We start from the raw sequence: 18,694 nt of genomic DNA on the forward strand, positions 1-18,694 counted from the left end.
CAATGTTTAAAACCTAATCCTGAGAGGAGTGCAGTTGGTTAGTGTTAAAAACAGCTTGTCACATAAGGCACATGACCATATCCAATGTCCACAGAGACTGTGTGGGATGTTCCAGCCCGCTGCTGGTGTCCATCACCAGCGATCAAGACACTGCTGCAAACGACAGCTCACAATAAACCACGGTCTGCTTTTGTCTAAACTGTGCAAATGATAGCATTCGCCTCATCTGGCATCTCCCAATATCACCTTCACGAATATAATATTCATAAGAATGGCTGAGAACAAACCAGCCTTATGGTTGCGAGACTCCTTAGAGTTCCCTTGTGTTACTATTTATATATATATTCTCAACTACTACTCAACAGAGGTCATAATGCACTGTATTGCATAACAAATGGAGGTCAACTGGGGTTTTTAGTGTCTTGCTGTGATGCCATTGGGTTCATACTGGAATTGAATTTGGCACAAGTTATTGTTATTGTGTTGAGTAACATGACATGATAAATCACAACTCAATATATTTCAGGTCAGGCCTGAGGCATGGTTTAAGTCTGCAGAGTGGCGGACTAGATGAAGAATAGGTATTTTTGGAAACTAGTACAAGCGGGCGCAGCGTGAAAAAAGGGCATTTTTCACCGTAGTGGGCGTGAACACAGCCAACTTGATTCAGGAGCCATATGGCAAATATGGAGAAAAAAAACCCACCTTGGATAGAAGGGCACTCTTTCTTCAGACAGAGAAAGGGCATTGGCTCTAGGCTCTTTTCATATCTCATTGCATGCACGTGCCTGTCCCAAACCAGTCGATGTGTGCATAGTAGCAGCCTAAGTTGATGCAGTCTAGAAGGGTGGCGCACAACAAGTTGCTTTAGCCAAGGACGTGGATAGGAAGTGGAAGCACCACAGTCGTCCAAAGAAGCATCTGCTATTTGCAGCAACGCGACAGCTCCCATAGGAGACACCACATCCTCCATATGTGCACCCCAATAATGGACTCTGCTGTCTATTTATAGTCTTTGTGCCTGTCACCTGACTTTTTTTATACCCGCTCGCCCTAATACATCAAAAGGTTGCTGCAAAAGGAATCCTCGTGTTGATTTATTTTATTTTTACATTTATAGACTTCACCACACAGTCACAACCCGATTATACAACAGGAAAGTCTTTGCTTTAATTAATGACTTGATGTAGTTTGTTGCTTATGAATCATTAATATAATATCACCTCAATAATAGTATGCTTTGTTTTACACATTGACAGAAAAGTAATAGTCACAGGGAGCTTTTAAGATGATCAAATAATAAGAAAATGAAATGTTTAAAAACTTCAATTGTTACTATATTATTTGGAAGCTCACTTAAGGAGTCGGCCTACGTTACGAAGCACTACAGCGCTATCTGCTGGACATTAAGCACATAACGCTCAAATCTGCTTTTACGCCAAGCACGCTTCCGCCTCAATCCAACATGGCAGCCATAGCAACCGCCCGTCAACAATCCTCGGTAGGCATCACGATATAATAGACACTATACTTGACTTAAAAGATAGTTATTTGCCGTAGTTTGAGTGTGAGTGCAAAGCAGCAGGAGATATTATTTTCGCGTTTTGTGTTTTGTAATTTATGCACGGTGCGTACATAGCAAAATGTCGAAGGTGGTGTGGTTAATGTTAAAAGTTAAATGAGACCAAAACGTGCCACTTTTCAACTTACTTTTTCCAAAAATACGAGTAGCTAGTATTAGTATTTTTTGAATTGCATGTCATAGTTATGGGCAAGAAGAAAATATTGTTTTTGAAGTTTCCTATGTTTCGCTGTTGCTTTATGACGTCACGATTCTTATGCGCTGAATCATGACGTCACTGACATAAAAAGTCAAAGTTAAAGTTGAAGTTAAAGTAAAAGAAAATGATGTCGCTGCCATTAAAAGCCATAACTAGCTAAAGAGACATAAAATGTGTTTCCATGTTGTGATTTTCTGTTCTGACTATTTGAGTAGTGCAATGCAATAAATCTGAATATTTTGAAGATGTACATTTATTCAGTACTTGAGTTCAAGTAAGAAAGGAGAATTCTTACAGATTCATGGAGTGAAATTAATATCAGAAGCGGAATGTCCGTGTAATTTATATTTTAAAATAAATAACATTATGTAATACTTTATTTGTTGAGGGATTGTATTTGTTAGCTGTACGCTATGATAGTAAGAACATATTTACATTTCCTCTCAAGACTCAGTAAAAGTAAAAGTTTACAAAGATGCACATTATTGCATGACACAGGTGGATTCAGACCCTCCAGCATCTTCTGCTGATCGGGCCAGTGTGGAACAGAAAGAGTTCAGACTGAAATCCACCCAGTTTCTCAAGGAAGCCCAAAGCACCAGGAGGCTGTAAGTTGAATGAAATAACAAATGACATTTACATGAAATGTTACAGTTGATTTAAAACTGTGTAATAATTCATTTTTCTTGTGACTTTATCCTCAGGAATAATCATTTTAATATTTTTCTGGAACAGTGGATTAATTTGTTTTTTTTTTATGTGCCTTTTATTCCCAGGGTTGACAAGTTGGAAAAAGACAGATCGTTGAGTGTCGAGTGTAAGAAAAATGGATGGTCTGACATGGCAACAGAGCTGGACGAGTATGAGAAAACACTGGTTAAACAGAGAAGTGCACAAAGTGGGTCAGAGTTTGTTCATATCACCACTTAAACATGCCCTCGGGGTCGTCATTGTAATTCTGTTCATTCCGGTTTGTTGGACTTTATCGTGTTTCTCTTTATTTTGTTTTGTTGTTTCCTCCTTCAGAGTCGCAACTGCGAAAGCAGCTGGCCAAGATTAAAGATGGCGTCAGAGAATTCCAGCAACAACTAATAGACATGAAACCAAGTACAGAGTGTAAATCACACCATTTCACTTTTTAGCAACAGATTGGGATCTCCAAAATCCATTCTGTGATAGAAAAATATTTATCTCCCCATGTACCACCATCATGACCAACAGTAAAATACATCAGCAGGAGAGTGCTGTTCGTCAAAAAGCAGACAGAGGCCTTATTTGCAAAAAAGTTTATATAATAATATAAATAAAACCCACTCTTTTTTTTTTTAAAGATCAAAAGCGTAACAGTTGTTTATTTTGCAGTAATTGAGAAGTTGAAGGAGAGCATGGCTGAGGTGGAAATTTCAATCAACAATTTGAAAGAGGAGCAGCACATATGGTAAAAACACTTTCCCCACACCGATTTTGTAAAATATTGCAGTAGAATGTCCAAATTGTAAAAGCCACAAACGATAGATAGGAAGATAACTCATCTTAGTTCTCGTGAGGAAAATTGTCCTGACATGAGAACAAAAAAGTGAAAGTCAACGAGCATCATGGACTATTATGAATTCCACTTTGGAGGTAACACTGAAAATATATTGTTCTCTGCTTCTCTTGTAGCTTCGGAGAACTGTTAAAAGAGGAGAGGACGTGCTCACTGGAGATGGAAGCCTATGAGAGAAAGGTTGAAAATTGGAGTCAGCCCAGAAAGTCAGACTCTAAAATCTCTGCTGCTTCAGCTGTTAAGGTTCACATCTCCTCCTCTTCCTCGTTCTCTTCTCCGTGTAATTATGTTGAAGTCGTGTGTTGTCTCGGCAGCAGAGCAAAGCCTTGAACCAAGACCTCCCTTCCGAGGTCCGAGCTCTGGAAGCTTTCCTTCAAAAGACGGGAGGCGTCTGCGGCGGTTGGGAGGAGTTTGATCACCAGGCCTTCCTCAAGGTACGATACGTCCCCTGGACGCTTTTACATGAGGCACCTTTTTGAAAATTTTATTGCATCGTGGATGAATCATCTGCTTGATTGATTGACAGGCATGGGCGAAGCGCGGCGGGCGGGCAGGCTTCAGGAAAGAAGCCAAACTGTATCTACCCGGTAAAAGTCAGGAGGAGATTGAGGAACACGAGCGCTGGTACCAAGAGCTGATCCACCTGCAAGAAAAGAGGAGAGAGGTAATGAACAAATGTGACTCCAAAATGTACAATAACCCTGAATACAAGTATTCATCTTCAATTGATACTATTTAATAGAACATTAAAAAAATTATTCATCACTATTTATTGCCTAGCTAGATGAACAATTACCCTTTTTATGATTTGAATGTGGAAATAAGACTGTCATGTTGGACTCTTACATGTGATGAGAATGCAAACAAGCGTGAAAGATCCCACGTAGTGCTTACCATGTGCAGGCCATCCAAAGGTGGAGGAACGGGAAGGAACTGGCACGCCAAACGCATTCGCAGAAAGAGGTGGAAGTGGAAGAAGTTGAGAGAAGGAAGAAAGACACACGGTGCCAGAAGAACAAGCAAGAGCGTAAAAGTACAAACAGAAAAGCAAAATGTTCATTTGAGATTGTTATGTTACTTTTTAGAAGTGAGGAAAAGAAGTCTGCTCGGCGACTGGAGGTGAGGAAGGAGGTCAAGAGAAGCAAAGAGGTGCAGGTGCATTGTCGTCAGCAGGCGGCCAAGCCGAGGTCCGGCGAGCAACTGCAAGGGGAGACAGGAGAAGAGGGCAACCAGAGGCGGACGAGGAGAAAGCAGACAACAAAAGCCATCCAGTCCTCCATTAAAAGGGTACTTGACAGTTTATCCTGACATTCTGGGATCATGAGATATGTAGTTTTGACAACCCCAATACTTTAATATTTTGAACATGGGAACCTTTTTCCTGTGAGTGTGAATGGTTGGTTGTCTTCATTGTATATGTTGACAGTGACAACGAGGATAGGACACAAAATATTGAAAATGGCATGATGGGTGAGCGAGCGTATATTAAATGTTTTTGTGGGCCTCTTTCTACATGCAACCCTTTTATACCACTTTTGTTCCTGGTCACACCCTAGCACATTTGCGTTTTGTTTTATTCACTGTAGGATCTCGAGCGAGTGCAGACTAAGCGTGAGGAAAAGCTGCTGAGGCAAAAGGAGGACGGAGAGCGTCTGGAGAGGATCATGGCTAAGCTGAAGGACAAAGCGAGCAATGCCGATACAAACAGAATTAACATGTCTATACACTGTGTTTAGTGAGTTTCTTTTTTTTTTTAATTGTCCTATTCCTGGCACAGGTGGACGGTCACATAGTCAGAGATCCATCTAGGCTGACACGACCCACCAAGGGATGGGAGGAGCGCATGAAGAGCATGAGAACTTCGGAAGGAGGAACTCCACTTCACATGTCTCACAGGTCTGTTTTTTTTGTATTAAACTGACTGGTAAATCCAGTTCATGGTATTTTTTGTTTACATTATTTGTATTGTTTTCAGAACTATTCCCACGTGGAGACTGGGGCTGTGAAGACTTAAAGCATTCCCACAGCTTTTGCAGTGTAAATGTATTTAGTCAATTTTCCAAATGTTGCTTTGGTGTTAATTGATCTGATTCGGGTGAAATGTTTTTTTTTGTACCAAATTACCCACTGTCACTTTCATTAAATAATTCAAAATAGGTGTTTAGCACGTTGGCATCACAGTTGCAAGGTTCTGGTTTGAACCCCCGCTTCAGTCTTCCTTTGCTTGCATGCATATACTCTGAAAATTCAACACAAAACGTGGCTTTACACTGTTGTACTCTTATTTTGAAACATCATATACCGCCCTTGCGGTGTGGTACTTTTATTTTGACAACAAAATACACCGGAAGTAGTCGTCCTGTATCCGGATACGGAGCTGGGAAACAAAGATGGCGGACGAGGAGAATTTCTCGGAGGAGCCGGAGCAACTCGACTTTCTCCGAGACCGGCATGTTCGCTTCTTCCAGAGGACTTTGCAGGTTTTACCCGAGAGATATGCATCTTTGGAGACCACCAGGTGAGCTCCGAGAGAAGCTTCGGCCTTTTGCTTGACAACCGTTTTGGTTTTTTTTTTTAAAAGGGGGAACCTCCTGCGCTAGTTAGCATGCGTACTAACATCAGCTAATGAAGTTATGACAGCATTAGGAACTTGTTACACCAACAATACAACTACCTTCGATTCGAGGACTCTGAGATTTATTACACATGATTACAAAGTTACTCTATAGTGTAGGGCGTTTTATTGTGAGTTGTGATCACTCTCCCTCTACTTGAACATAACAATCTGGTAACTGTGGTGCGTTCAGGGTCTTTGACTTAATGTTCCATCTCTTTCCAGGTTGACTATATTATTTTTTGCCTTGTCCGGCCTGGATGTGCTTGATGCTCTGGATGTCATCGATAGCAACGTCATGATCGAATGGATCTACTCATTGCAAGTGCTACCCACGGAAGACCGTGAGTAAAATTCACTGCTTAAACGCTTTACACAACACCTTTACATGTTTACAACGCATACATTTTCGGATTTTACAATAGTTTGGAATAATGTAGGATTGTCATTACGTTCTAGTTACGGTCAGTAGATGGCAACAGCACTATTGCCCAGGTTTGCTGCTGCACCTTGGGTTTGAAAGGCAGGGTTATTTGGAATGATTTAGTATAGTTTACAATATTTTTAAATCAATAATGTTAATGAATTTGACTGCTTGTCTTTACCCAGAATCCAACCTCAGCCGTTGTGGTTTCCGGGGATCGTCACATATCGGAATTCCTTACAGCACCAAGGTAGCTTCTGTTACAAATGATGTCAACTGGGTTGACCCCTGCTCATTTCCATAAAAAGACAGAAAATGCTAAGAATTCTACATCCTTTCATGTTGCTGAAATTTGCACAGACCATGGACCAACTACATGTGTTCCAGCTACAACTAATACCAACTCATTTCTTTTTACTGTGTATTAGCACTTTTATAACTCTCACTTCAATCATCATTTCTGTTATTCAGGGTCCCGGAGTACTGCATCCTTACGACAGTGGCCATGTCGCCATGACGTACACGGGACTGTGCTCCCTTCTCATACTCGGAGATGACCTTAGTCGGGTCAACAAGCAGGCATGCCTGGCCGGCCTCAGGGCCCTGCAGCTCAATGACGGCAGGTTGGCAGTCACACGCACGTATGCGTACACTCAGTTGGGATTTTCTTCCCTTTCAGTCTACCAAATATGCACCAAAGGGCTACATGATCAAATTCACCACAGTTTGACATCATGAGACCTCAATTTAATGACCAACAAATTATTCAAATGTTCAACTGGGCTCAACAGTTAAATGCCTGTGGAGTTTATGAATTGAGACTACACTTATTAACCGTTTATTTGTCTATAGAGAACGGGTGGGTACAGTATTTATTTGACTGAAGGATGTCTTGTTCCCTCCAGTTTTTACGCCGTGCCAGAAGGCAGCGAAAACGACATCCGTTTTATCTACTGCGCAGCTAGTATCTGCTACATGCTAGACGACTGGTCGGGCATGGACATCCAAAAGGCCATCGAGTACATTCGAGGAAGCCTGGTAAGTAGATGAGCAGTCACGTCCACAATGCGGTCAGTGAAAGGCTATTTTTTTAGGCACTGATTGTTCCCACTCACTAGAGCTAGACCTGAATGTGGCCACCAACCATCAAAATGGTGGCACTCAGCCAGGAAACACCTCCATTTATAATGAATAGGGGGCGTCACAGTGCTTAAACTGCGATCTGTAGAGGGTTTTCTACTACTCCAGTAGAAGAGCAAGCTCTGTTTCGTAACAGCACCTTGTATTACTCATATATTATGCCTTTCTATTAGGAATTTACAACTTACCTGCTTATTGTATTTGCTATTTTTCCTCATGTCATGGCTGGGATATTTAGTCAACTGCGGATGAAGACAGACGTAGGTTAGGGGTAAGACTTTGTTGAGGTAGGCCGTTGTGCAAAACTATTTCTAGTAATACAACAGATATTATATAAAGTCCCAATGATCGTCACACACACATCTGGGTGTGGTGAAATCTGTCCTCTGCATTAAACCTATCCCTGTGTAGATAGATAGATCCTAATTGTTCATTGCAAGTATGGCGTTTTTTTAAAAATATGGGAGCCCTTAGAATTCACAAAAGAAGTCTGTAACTTCTCAAACCTTCTTAAAACACTGAGCAGAAGCAAGTGTGGACATAAATAAGAGCGACTTCTTTGACGATTCTTAAAAACAATATAATTCTGTGATGAAAAAGATTTCATATCATTGACACTTGTCTTTTCTCTTTCCCACGAACAGTCGTATGATAGTGGTTTTGGTCAGGGAGCCGGGCGCGAGTCACATGGTGAGTAAAAAGCTTCACACGTTAAACTTAAAATGGTTTAGTTTGACCATGTCTGATGTCAAGAGTTTCTGAACTGCTTTCTTTATTTATTCATTTATTTAAAATCCCAGATATTGTGAAAGTTTGCCATCTTAACATTCAAGTATTACTTCCGCTGGGAACAGTAGAACATTGTAAGCTTGCGAGCCAACAGTCTTATGTCAAGCAAGTTTTTTTTTCCATTTAAAATTGAAGTGTGTTGGAGTTGTAGAATGCATCCACCTCACTCACGGTAGTAGTAATTGATTTATAGGATTATCAATTAATTAATGTCACTGTTGCCTTTATTAATGCCTGCTCAAATTAAATTGCATTAGTACGGCATACAAGCATTGAGAATACAAGTAAGAATGTAAAGTAAATATTGCAATCAATCAATCTGTGATTTATATTGCTTGCTACCATGCTGATTACTACAAATTCCTCTCCTTCACACATCTATAGAAATATTCAATAGATGCCAATTACCCATCCGCCTCCAAAGTGTTTGTTTGCACTGTAAAAGAAACAAAAAACGAAACAACATACAAAGTATTTATGGCAACGGTTACCATCATATCGTTTATGGAAATATTCCTGATTGCAGCATTTAATTTGGAAGAGTGTTTAGCGCTGCAATTATTTTCCACATGCCAGGGTAAACATGACAAATGCCAACATCAATGCAGGACCCACCCACACAGACACAATGTGTTTATATTCACTTGTGAGCACTGCCATTAAAACATAATGAGAGGGAGATGTCTGTTGACTTTGCATGCCCGTCTCTCTTTGTACACACAGGCGGCTGGACATACTGCGCCATCGCCTCCTTGTGTCTGATGGGTCGATTGGAGGAGGCGCTGAGTCGGCGGGAACTGGACAGAATCCGCCGCTGGTGCATCATGAGACAGCAAAGCGGCTTCCACGGGCGGCCGAACAAACCCGTTGACACGTGCTACTCCTTTTGGGTGGGCGCAACGCTAGAGGTATGCACACTGAGGCTTTGTCAATGAGTAAAGAAGTGACAAGTCCACAGTGTTAATATAACACGTTTCCCACACTTTAAAAATAAGTCCGGTTAAAAAATAAATGAATAAAAAAAAATCAACACCGAATCAGAATTTAACCAATCAATAAAACAAATGAAAAGACTAGCTCAATCACGTGCACCCCAGAAAAGTGTGTGTGGTGCATGTTTTTCTTTTTTTTTAGTTTTGTGGGCCAAGAATATGGGTGCACCAAATTGTACCACTTCAGAGGTTTTGCTGTGCATGCATGTGGGTCATAGCTATGCCAGCGGTTTACACATGATCCAAAAATAGAGATCTTGATTTAAACACGGCAGTGAGTAAACCTCAGATGCATCAAGGCGCCATTAAGCCAATGTAGCTAATCTGTGACTATTTAGGTCACAACTATGCCAGAGGTGCAATGGCTTTGTTTGTATAAAAGTGCAAAATGGACCAAGTGTTTTCCATCTTTTTTTTCCCTGGGAAAATGCACCTAATGCACATTATTCCCTTCTTGATGTTCCAGCTTTTAGATGTGTTCCAGTACACCAACTTTGACAAGAACAGGACCTTCATTCTGTCCACGCAGGATCGATTGGTTGGTGGTTTTGCTAAGTGGCCAGACAGCCATCCAGGTACGTGATTGTGCAGTAAGAGGATCTGTTACGAAAAAGCTCCTCACATTTCTCCACGTTTTCTTTCCAATTCACCTGTTGTAATACTACACTGATCGGCCCCGACCGACTTCAGATGTGTAATTGATGAAGCCAGAGATGGAAGACCTCACATTACAAAGGCCAGTGGGGGTGAAGCCTCCTGTATTCACTAACCTCATAAATATTGCTGAACAAAAGCGAGTGTTTAAAGAGGTAAAAGGACTTTAAGAGACAAGTCACGGGTGTCTTTGCTCTGAGCAAAATGAACCAAAGCAAATGAGTCCCATAGACAAAACCATTTATGAATGTTTGACTTGGTCGGATTTGTCCAGATTATGTTAAGCCTTTTATTTTGACAGACTATTCGGCCATCACTTTTTTAAACTCCTCTGGACAGTAACTAGTGGTTTGTAGGTTGTCGTATTCTAATTGTTTATATGTGTAGACAATTGACAATAACTCCTAAATTGTCCAAAAATTTCCAACTTGGTGATAATCATGGAATTGGTTAAACATGCCAATTTAATAAAATTCACATTAGAAATGATGGAAACGAATAGACTAGTCGGTAGGCAGGCAAAAGGATGTTAACACGTAAAAGATTAACATTAAAATGTAAAACAGGAAAAGAAAATGAGTCTCAGTCTCAGCTATTTTTAAAGCAGATCCATGGGCTGCTCATGTTGTCCTTGGGGCTACCTAGTGCATGTTGTCCTGGCACGATATATTTGCTTATTTGTTTTGTTTTCAAGGACTATGCACATTAATTTGAAGGCATCCGTTTCCGTAACAGTAACTGTCTCTGTGTTCAAATGTCCTTTTCTTAAAAGGTTATATAACACCACGACTGCCAATACGCTATTCGCTTTCCTTTCGATGGCATTTTGCATTACCATTAAGCTTCAACTGGGAGTGACTTGAGGTCACTCGCTGGTTGAAGCCGTCAGACAGTGAAGGCTGTTAAAGAATTCTTTGCTGTCTGACTTTCTTACATCTCAAGGGATTGATGTACACTTATTAATTAATACCAGCGGTACCTAGAATAATGACACTAGGTGACAGTATTGCTGTCCAAACAGGGTGCATAGTTTTACTTGTATTGTCATTGAGATTACGTCACCGCGGCTGAGTTATTTTCCAACATTAGGATGTTACGAAATGTTACTTTAAACATCATCTATATTGGTAATAAAGATATTATGATCGCTCCCCTGGAGTGAATGAATCCACTTTACATCACACGGCAGCTTTGACATTTTTATTTGTGGTTCGTTTGATTGCTCTAGTGACGGTTGCAGGTCCATTGCACTCATCTAGTAGACACTATAAATCCTGACTGCTGCATTGGTTGGTTCTGATGCAGCCTTCCATTTCATTATAATTCAATTACCAGTCCATTTACAAGCCTGTGCAGCTTTTAACCATGTCCCAGTGGACCGGGGTCACACGGCTACCTCTTTTGAATTATTCATCGCTGCTCAAAGGAGCAGCGTCACAACAAAAGAAGGCTTCTCCTTTTTGGGTGGTTAATGGGAGGATGGATGGTTGTTTAATTAAGTAAAAGCAAAGGAGGGTGACGCCTGCTTCAGTCATCTAAAACAAGGAACTTAGATTTGTTGCTAATTTCCCCCTCTTAATCATGATTATTTCTGATCGTTAATTGTAGTTAGCATTATTAATCACAATGATTTATTCTGTTTGTGCATACTAAACAATTTTCAGTGCAAAATGAAACTTTACAATTCTTAAAAGATCATTTCAGAAAAAAAAAGATCATTGTTAATAAAAAGATTTTCCCCAAATTTAAAGTTGACCATGAAACAAGTCCAAACAGCAGACCTCATCTCCAATTTTTTGCTGTAATTTGATCTCTCGCCCTGGCTCAACAAATTCCACTCGCCTGTTATTTCAGCATCCTTAAACCATGTGTTTAGGAACTGGGTCAAACACCAGAACTGGTTAGGCTCCGTTAACCAATTTGGCATACAGTATACTGACATGACACAAGCAGATGTCTCTACTCCGATACAGTACATCCTCTACATCACTGTCCTAGTTTCTGTCCCATTCATTCGAACTGCTTTCATCACTCTCTTTCTTCCACCGCTAGACCCTTTGCACGCCTACTTGGGCCTGTGCGGTCTGTCTCTGATCGGAGAGCCCAGCCTGAGGAAAGTCCATCCGGCTCTCAACATCACCCAGAGGGCTTTCGAGTGCCTCCGCCAGCTGCAGCAGACATGGAGGGGACAATAGCGGCAACTGTGGCTGACAGGAGCATCCGGCAGGTCAAATCCGAGGCAGTTGGAGTCTTTCCGATGCCAGGCCTCCGTTTATTTGAGGACTTGGGAGCGTACAGCTCCTTAGCAACTTTGCAACATGGCCTTGCCATTGAGTGACTTTTCCTTAAAGCTGCCTTTTGGTCAACAGACTGCAGTCACTGTAAGTGTCAAAAAAAGAAATCACTAGAGACCTGAAGACATTCTAGGTGCCAAATGTTCCTCCATTGTTAAAGAGTGAAGGAGAACCCATCTGCTATGATTCCTTGTCAACCAGTAGCAGTATTTCCATTATGGAGCGCACGGGATCAGTATCTTGTAGAATGGAGCGGAAACGTTGAAGAAACATCTTCAAGGTCAAACTGTGTGCTTCTTATGGGCAAAGCATTTGAAGATAAATCAAAGAACACCATACCACTACCTTTTTCCACACCACTGGTTCATCCTTAGAAGGAAAGTACAATTATCCTCATCCAGTAACACCCATAAGACACTAAGGGCCTCTTCAAAGCACTCTAGTTTGCTTCTAGCCAGCCTGGTTTGGTCTCCCGAGTCTCAGCCCCTCAACTCCCACTGGTTCCTCCTCCTCCTCATCCTCCCTTTGGCTTAGTTTACTAATGGGGAAGTTTGATCAGGTGTAGCACAGTTGCAGCAGTATACCCGGCGGAGTTGAGGTCAAGAAGCACCTGCTGGGGGCCAGAGTCTTTCTTTGACTTTTGAAAACAAGTAGATAACAAAAGAACAGGGCAAGTATTAAAAAAAAAAATAAAAAAAAAAAGGGAACCCAGGACAAATGATGTTTGATTTTTCTTTTTGGACTCGCTCGGGACTTGCTGCTGCTCTGCGGGGCAAGTTATTTGGAAAAATCAACATTGGCGGTTTTAAATCCCTAAAAACCTGATTAAAAATTAGGAAATATCCAAAAGTCAATTATCTGGCCTGCCATATGGTGGGCCCAAGAAATTCTAATTGGGCGAAATCTCAAGACCTCAGCTCTCTCAACACTAGTGTTCCTCAGGGCTCATTCCCAGGACCAGTTCTATTTTTAGTTATCAGTAATTTCATGTGCGATCCCCCCCATCGCCTCACTTTTTTTTTTTTTTTAATACAAACTCGCAAGCTGTGCTATGTCCATCTGTCATCAGCTTTGCACCCCGAAACGTTTGCGAGTGAATCAGCGCAGCTGCAGGATACAGCGCACTCACATGCTGTGCATTAAACCAGACTGGCCAGTTTTGCCAAACTAGTCAACTAAAATTAAACTTGCTGAATCCTCACCAACGAGGGACTTCTTCAGGAGCAAGCTAGTTGGAGGAGGAGGGAAGGCCGAGAGTGGAGCGGGATGAATAAGTCATTGGATGCATCCATTATTCACGGATAGTGGCGGGCAAGCTTCTCACTGCTCAACCAGCCCAATTTCATTGCCTTATGACTGGAGGGACACTAACAATAGCTTCTTTTTTTTTTTTTAATCCGGAGATCCCACAAAATCTCCACGTCAGAGCCGTGAAATACGTCTATAGAATTATTGACACATATGGCTCAGATACTTATCATGAAAGGTGAAACGACCACGAAATGACGTGGTCCAATCATACTGTGTTAGTGTCCTTTATATCAGAATATCGTCATTAGGAAGAAAAGGTACAAAATGTTTCATTATGTGCATGAGGAGCTTGAGCTGCCTCTGGTTCAAAACGACTGCACTATCATAACTGTAAATGATCCACCTCTGATTTTTAAGCAGAACACAGAAAAGTGGGATTTTGCCGGAGATACTGAGAGATTTGTCAGGGTATGTAAAATTCTTGTCAGGCAAGCGACAAGATGGTGTAAAACATAGCAACCTAGTGAAATGACCATAACACACAGTCCTGTTCAACCAAGTATATATCCGGTGTTGCACTCATAGTTTGGCCTTTGACCACAAGCCTTTTCTTTTGTGCTCTTCTGAAAAGACTTTTTAAACTGCTTGTCTCAAATGCAACAACAATGTAAAAATCGTAAGATTTTTTTTTTTTATGGTGTCCGCAATCTGCTCTGTACTGCTGTTAAAACTCAGCACTGCTGCTTTGCCAGATGGGGGAACGAGATCAATTCTAATGGAATGATGTCGCATTCCATGCATCTTCTAAAGCCCGAGCGTACATTCATCATGTTTGTGTCCTTGGGGGTGAAGACCGCTTTGAAATGTGCCTCGCGTTATTCGCGTTGTTCTAATTTGCCCGCGCACGAGTGTAGCTTGGCAACATATGACTCTTGTCTGATAAACAGACTTCCTTTTTATTCCTTCTAACAACTTTGGTGCATTTTTCCCTGCAACGTTTGTTTCAGTAACCAAATGCATTTCTGAAGGAGGAGGGAAAAAAAAAGCAGTCTCAGTTCCCTTCGATGCTTACACGACTTATGCCACTTAACTTCTGACATGAAGCGTCTCTTTGCCATACAGCCACTGATATACATAATGTAACATCAAATGTCATTTATTTTTTCTATGCTTTGTAAAGAAGTGTCCATAAACATTGTAAATATGCGCAAGCAAAAACTTGGGACAGGATATGCAAATGTTTGTGCTGTATGTTCAGCTTTGAATATTTTGCCGGTACCAAGCTCAGCAACAAACACTGTACTGTATGGAAGAGAAATAAATGACCTAAAGGTGACTGCTAGTTTGGTTTGAATATTCTAGTCGTAAATAGTACACGCAGTCGACCAAATTTGCCTTGAACATGGAGATAACCAAATGTTTTGACGTAATTCCTCAAATATGGCCCATTTAATAGACTCCGTAACCAAAGTAGAGAAATAAAGTTCTCCCTCAAATAGATCCCTCACTTTTTCGTGCCTTACAAGTGGAGGCTCCCTTGTATACTGCTAGCATTTTTCAATGTATAAATCTGGTACATTACGATTAATATCAATCCAGTAATCCTGTTGCAATCGTTTTGTTCCTCATCAGCAGACCCGATAAAAAGACCTTTACGATTTTGACTGTCACTGTCTTAAGATCCAAACACACTTGCAGAGTGACCGATACTGAACTATGAAGGAAAAATGCGCGACCTTCTATGAGCTATCAAAAGGGAATTGAGCCCGACCCGGGTTGAAACTGTCGAGGAGATCCTTTCACCGCCAGCCACAGCTGTATTTGGGTGCGGTGCGATCGTCCTTTTGCAACACGTGCAACCTGATAGGGCCTTGAACAACTTCTACGAAAGATGAAGGGACAAAAAAAAATTTTAAAAACCACTCAGGTGTTGTACTATACATTGCAGTCTTTCTCATTGTTGCCTTTTGTCCAAATTTTACACAATTCCTCCTGATTTTTCCGCTTACATGACACGACAATCCTTTCATCTTGACTATTTGACTACTTACACAAACTCATGACTCCAGAGTCAATCATATCATCCATTTAAAAATCATTAAATTATTTATAACCTTTTTATTTTAGCTTTGTTGGTGGATAACTGTCCATTTTACAGTGAAGTAATACTACTTTTTTTTTTCTCCTGTTTTTATCGAGATGTTTGCCAGAGCATACTGCATGTTGTTGGCTTGTGCAGTTGAGATTCCTCTGCAGTTGTGTAACCCGTATCCACCCTAATCAATGAAACACAAAGCGCAATATGTTTGTCTATTTAGTGCAAAGGGAGGCCACTTCGGGTTTGCTGAGTCAACATTTGAACTCTTACTTCCTATGCGGCATGAGAGCCTTTTGCTCTGTAATTGGCTTGAGCCTATTCAGCCAAGAAAAAAAGCCCAATAGAACTTTTTTTGTACAACAAACACATCCTAACTTTGGTATTTGTCTAGCAATTTTTATGTCAGTGCCATTTTTACAGGCAGCATTAAGGACTACAAGTAATCAATGGTGTTCCCCAGGGGTCCTTTCTCTGGCTCTTGCTTTTCGGAGGTCATTGCGAACATAATTTATTGTGAAAGTAATCTGAAACAGTTTATTGTCAATACAATAATGTGTTTGGAGAGAGCAATGACAGCAAGTAGCTGACTTGTGATTCTTATCACAGACCCCTGCATGTGGAATGTGTCTGCGACACGGCGCCAAAGAGGCCATCTGGCGACGTTGGACAAGTGGCATTTCCAAAATACCCAAAAAATGAGATCACAAACTTTTAATCCTACCTCACACTGTTCATTGTGGTGCTGTTAAAGGCGAAGGAGGCCCCGTTTAACGAGTACATTACAGTAAACGCTTTATGGAGCTCAGTGTTGCACCTGACACGCTGGGTCATTGATATGGATTCATTGATGGATCAATGACAAACAATTGCAGGGTAATAGAGGGATAGATAGCCATCAATATGTTGATGCGGTATGAAAATCAATATATAGATCGACCCATGATGTGGATCAATTCGGTCACATAATTACAATCCATAAATTATGACATAATGAATTTCCATAATACACAGCAGGTAACTAGCAAGGTGTGATTGCACCAAACAGGAGAACATCATTGTCCTTCTTTGTTCTTCCGTGCTGTCAATCATATTACAACAAAATATGAATAATTTAAACAAGTGTATTGAAGAATGGCGCCATTCATTCGTTCTCAAAGGGGCTCTTGTGTGACAGGAGACATCTCTCGAGGGTGCGGTTTACATGCAAGGAGGGAGGTAACAGGCAAATGTATACAGTATATCTATAAATATACTGCATATAAAAAAAAGAAAAGAAAATTGTTTTCCGGTGCTCTGCGCATGCACGGTAGAAGACGAACGCACACATAACAGGGAGGGGAGTGAGGTGGATGGGATGGCTCTCATGTTGATCTAAACCACAGCTGTTGGCCATGTGTGTGTGGAATATTTAACACAGCTCCCGCGCTTGCATCCTCTTCATCATCTCATCCCAGTCATTCTGCAGCCATGTCGGACTCAGAGGACATGACGGAGTTCGCCAGCATCGTGGAGCGCATCGAGCGCGGCGAGGTGAGTTTGACCGCCGGCGATGGGCGCAAGCTATGGAAGGCTGACTGTTTCAGTTTTATGACACAATGATATGATTTACGGGCGTTTTAATATGATACACGATGCACAACGGGCCTCACCTTTGGGTGTTTACGTCATTTTATATGAGATTTATTGCCATTCTCTAGTCATTACTCTTTAATGCAGAAAGGCTGCTGTCATTCTCACTGTACGCTATTGCACAGAATAATTCGTCATGTGCATGTACAATATGAGAATGGATCACTTTGTGGCTACACCAATGCACTCCAATACGAGTGATGCATGAAAAGATTCTAGCTCTACAAGAGTCATTTTTTCATTTCGCAATAATAGGTTTATTATAGGTGGGTGGGTCGAGCTGTACCGCATCGCATTGGGAGCTGTTCCTAATTTTTGGACCTACTGTGGAATAAAAGGGAACCCAAATACCGTTGTGTACATCAAATCTTCACCAAAAAGTACAGTACTTTTACAAAAAAAGAAAACATTTTTAAAACTTGAGTTCTAAAAATGACATTTGCCAAATTAGAAACGACATTTTTTTAAATCACCTTATGATTCTATATAAATTGTTTTCTATAACCTTTTTTTATTCAGGTATGGTAATTGAGCATATATACTCGTTTGCAAAACACAAAATAATGCGAACCATTTAGAAAAATTCATCTTCTTCAGCAAAAAAAAACATTTATTGCACAATATGATGTACACTAAACATAACAAAAAATGTACACGCAACACAAAATAATGATAACGTCTAGAAAAATTCATCTTCAGTCAATAAAACACTAACTCATTCATCCATCCCATAACTGTCTGTTACATGAGATGAGTCTGCTTTCACTGTGTTCATGTCCTGACTTTGAAAAGTTAAACATTAGGAATAAAAGTCAAGTAACATAATTAAAAGGTAATGAAAGGCCTTTTTAGTTATGTCTATACCATATGGCCATGTGGTTTAATACGTACAGCTCATGGTAATAAAGCAACTGAAGTGCATGAGCAACATTGTTATCCTTGACCCCATATGATGGCATGACAATATTACATTTGGATTTATATGGTTAGTGAGTATTTTATTCTTATCAGATGTGTACTATACACTGAGTCGCCTAAAATAGACCAGTGCATGTATTCTTGTTAGATCTAAACAAGTTCCGGCACCATCTTGGATATTGATGTTCATACCGATCTATTTAAAGATCAATTGTCGAGCAGCATTTTGTTGTATTAGCCTTTTGTTGTGTTGCAATGAGCCGAGAGTGTATTTGTCCTTGTGTGTTAGTACAGTAGTTCTACAGTGCTGCAGGCAGGGTGCACACTCTTCTTGTGTATGTGGCATCCTTGGCAGCAGCTGTGCAGTAAGTCAGGCAGGCCGGGCCAGGCCAGGCCAGGCCAGGGCACCCGGTAACCGAGAGCCTGCATGGTGAATAAGAAGAAAGGATACATTTACCATTTAGTGATGACTCTAAAAATTCCCATTTGACATAATACTGCAGAAAATCTGTGCTAGGGTCAAACTACGGCCCACACGAGCCATACAATGTTGTACAAGCAGTG

At 40.9% G+C, this 18,694-nt stretch overlaps 2 protein-coding genes across 6 annotated transcripts; both read left to right on the forward strand.

Annotated features, from left to right (window-relative positions):
* Window positions 1-1,433: 1,433 nt before the first annotated feature.
* On the forward strand, window positions 1,434-5,481 carry ccdc112 (coiled-coil domain containing 112). 5 transcript variants are annotated; one of them, XM_085910369.1, is made up of 13 exons: window positions 1,434-1,501; window positions 2,280-2,389; window positions 2,558-2,679; window positions 2,808-2,897; window positions 3,144-3,219; window positions 3,444-3,570; window positions 3,642-3,761; window positions 3,854-3,991; window positions 4,231-4,331; window positions 4,413-4,614; window positions 4,914-5,012; window positions 5,105-5,223; window positions 5,303-5,481. In XM_085910369.1, the coding sequence occupies exons 1-13, from the start codon at window positions 1,466-1,468 to the stop codon at window positions 5,331-5,333; spliced, it is 1,371 nt and encodes a 456-aa protein (XP_085766495.1). In that variant the 5' UTR covers window positions 1,434-1,465; the 3' UTR covers window positions 5,334-5,481. The 5 variants fall into 5 exon arrangements, with proteins under 5 accessions (XP_085766495.1, XP_085766496.1, XP_085766498.1 ...); XM_085910370.1 differs by having other exon boundaries at window positions 3,645-3,761; XM_085910371.1 differs by lacking the exon at window positions 1,434-1,501 and adding an exon at window positions 1,937-2,055.
* Window positions 5,482-5,577: 96 nt separating this feature from the next.
* pggt1b (protein geranylgeranyltransferase type I, beta subunit) lies at window positions 5,578-12,936 on the forward strand. Its single transcript, XM_085910374.1, has 9 exons — window positions 5,578-5,845; window positions 6,167-6,285; window positions 6,551-6,615; window positions 6,837-6,988; window positions 7,271-7,403; window positions 8,150-8,195; window positions 9,018-9,202; window positions 9,753-9,861; window positions 11,993-12,936. The coding sequence occupies exons 1-9, from the start codon at window positions 5,718-5,720 to the stop codon at window positions 12,133-12,135; spliced, it is 1,080 nt and encodes a 359-aa protein (XP_085766500.1). The 5' UTR covers window positions 5,578-5,717; the 3' UTR covers window positions 12,136-12,936.
* The last annotated feature ends 5,758 nt before the right edge of the window (window positions 12,937-18,694 follow it).

Source organism: Syngnathus leptorhynchus, chromosome 4, assembly GCF_054491065.1.
Source record: "Syngnathus leptorhynchus isolate UIUO chromosome 4, UIUO_Slep, whole genome shotgun sequence".
NCBI lineage: Eukaryota > Metazoa > Chordata > Actinopteri > Syngnathiformes > Syngnathidae > Syngnathus > Syngnathus leptorhynchus.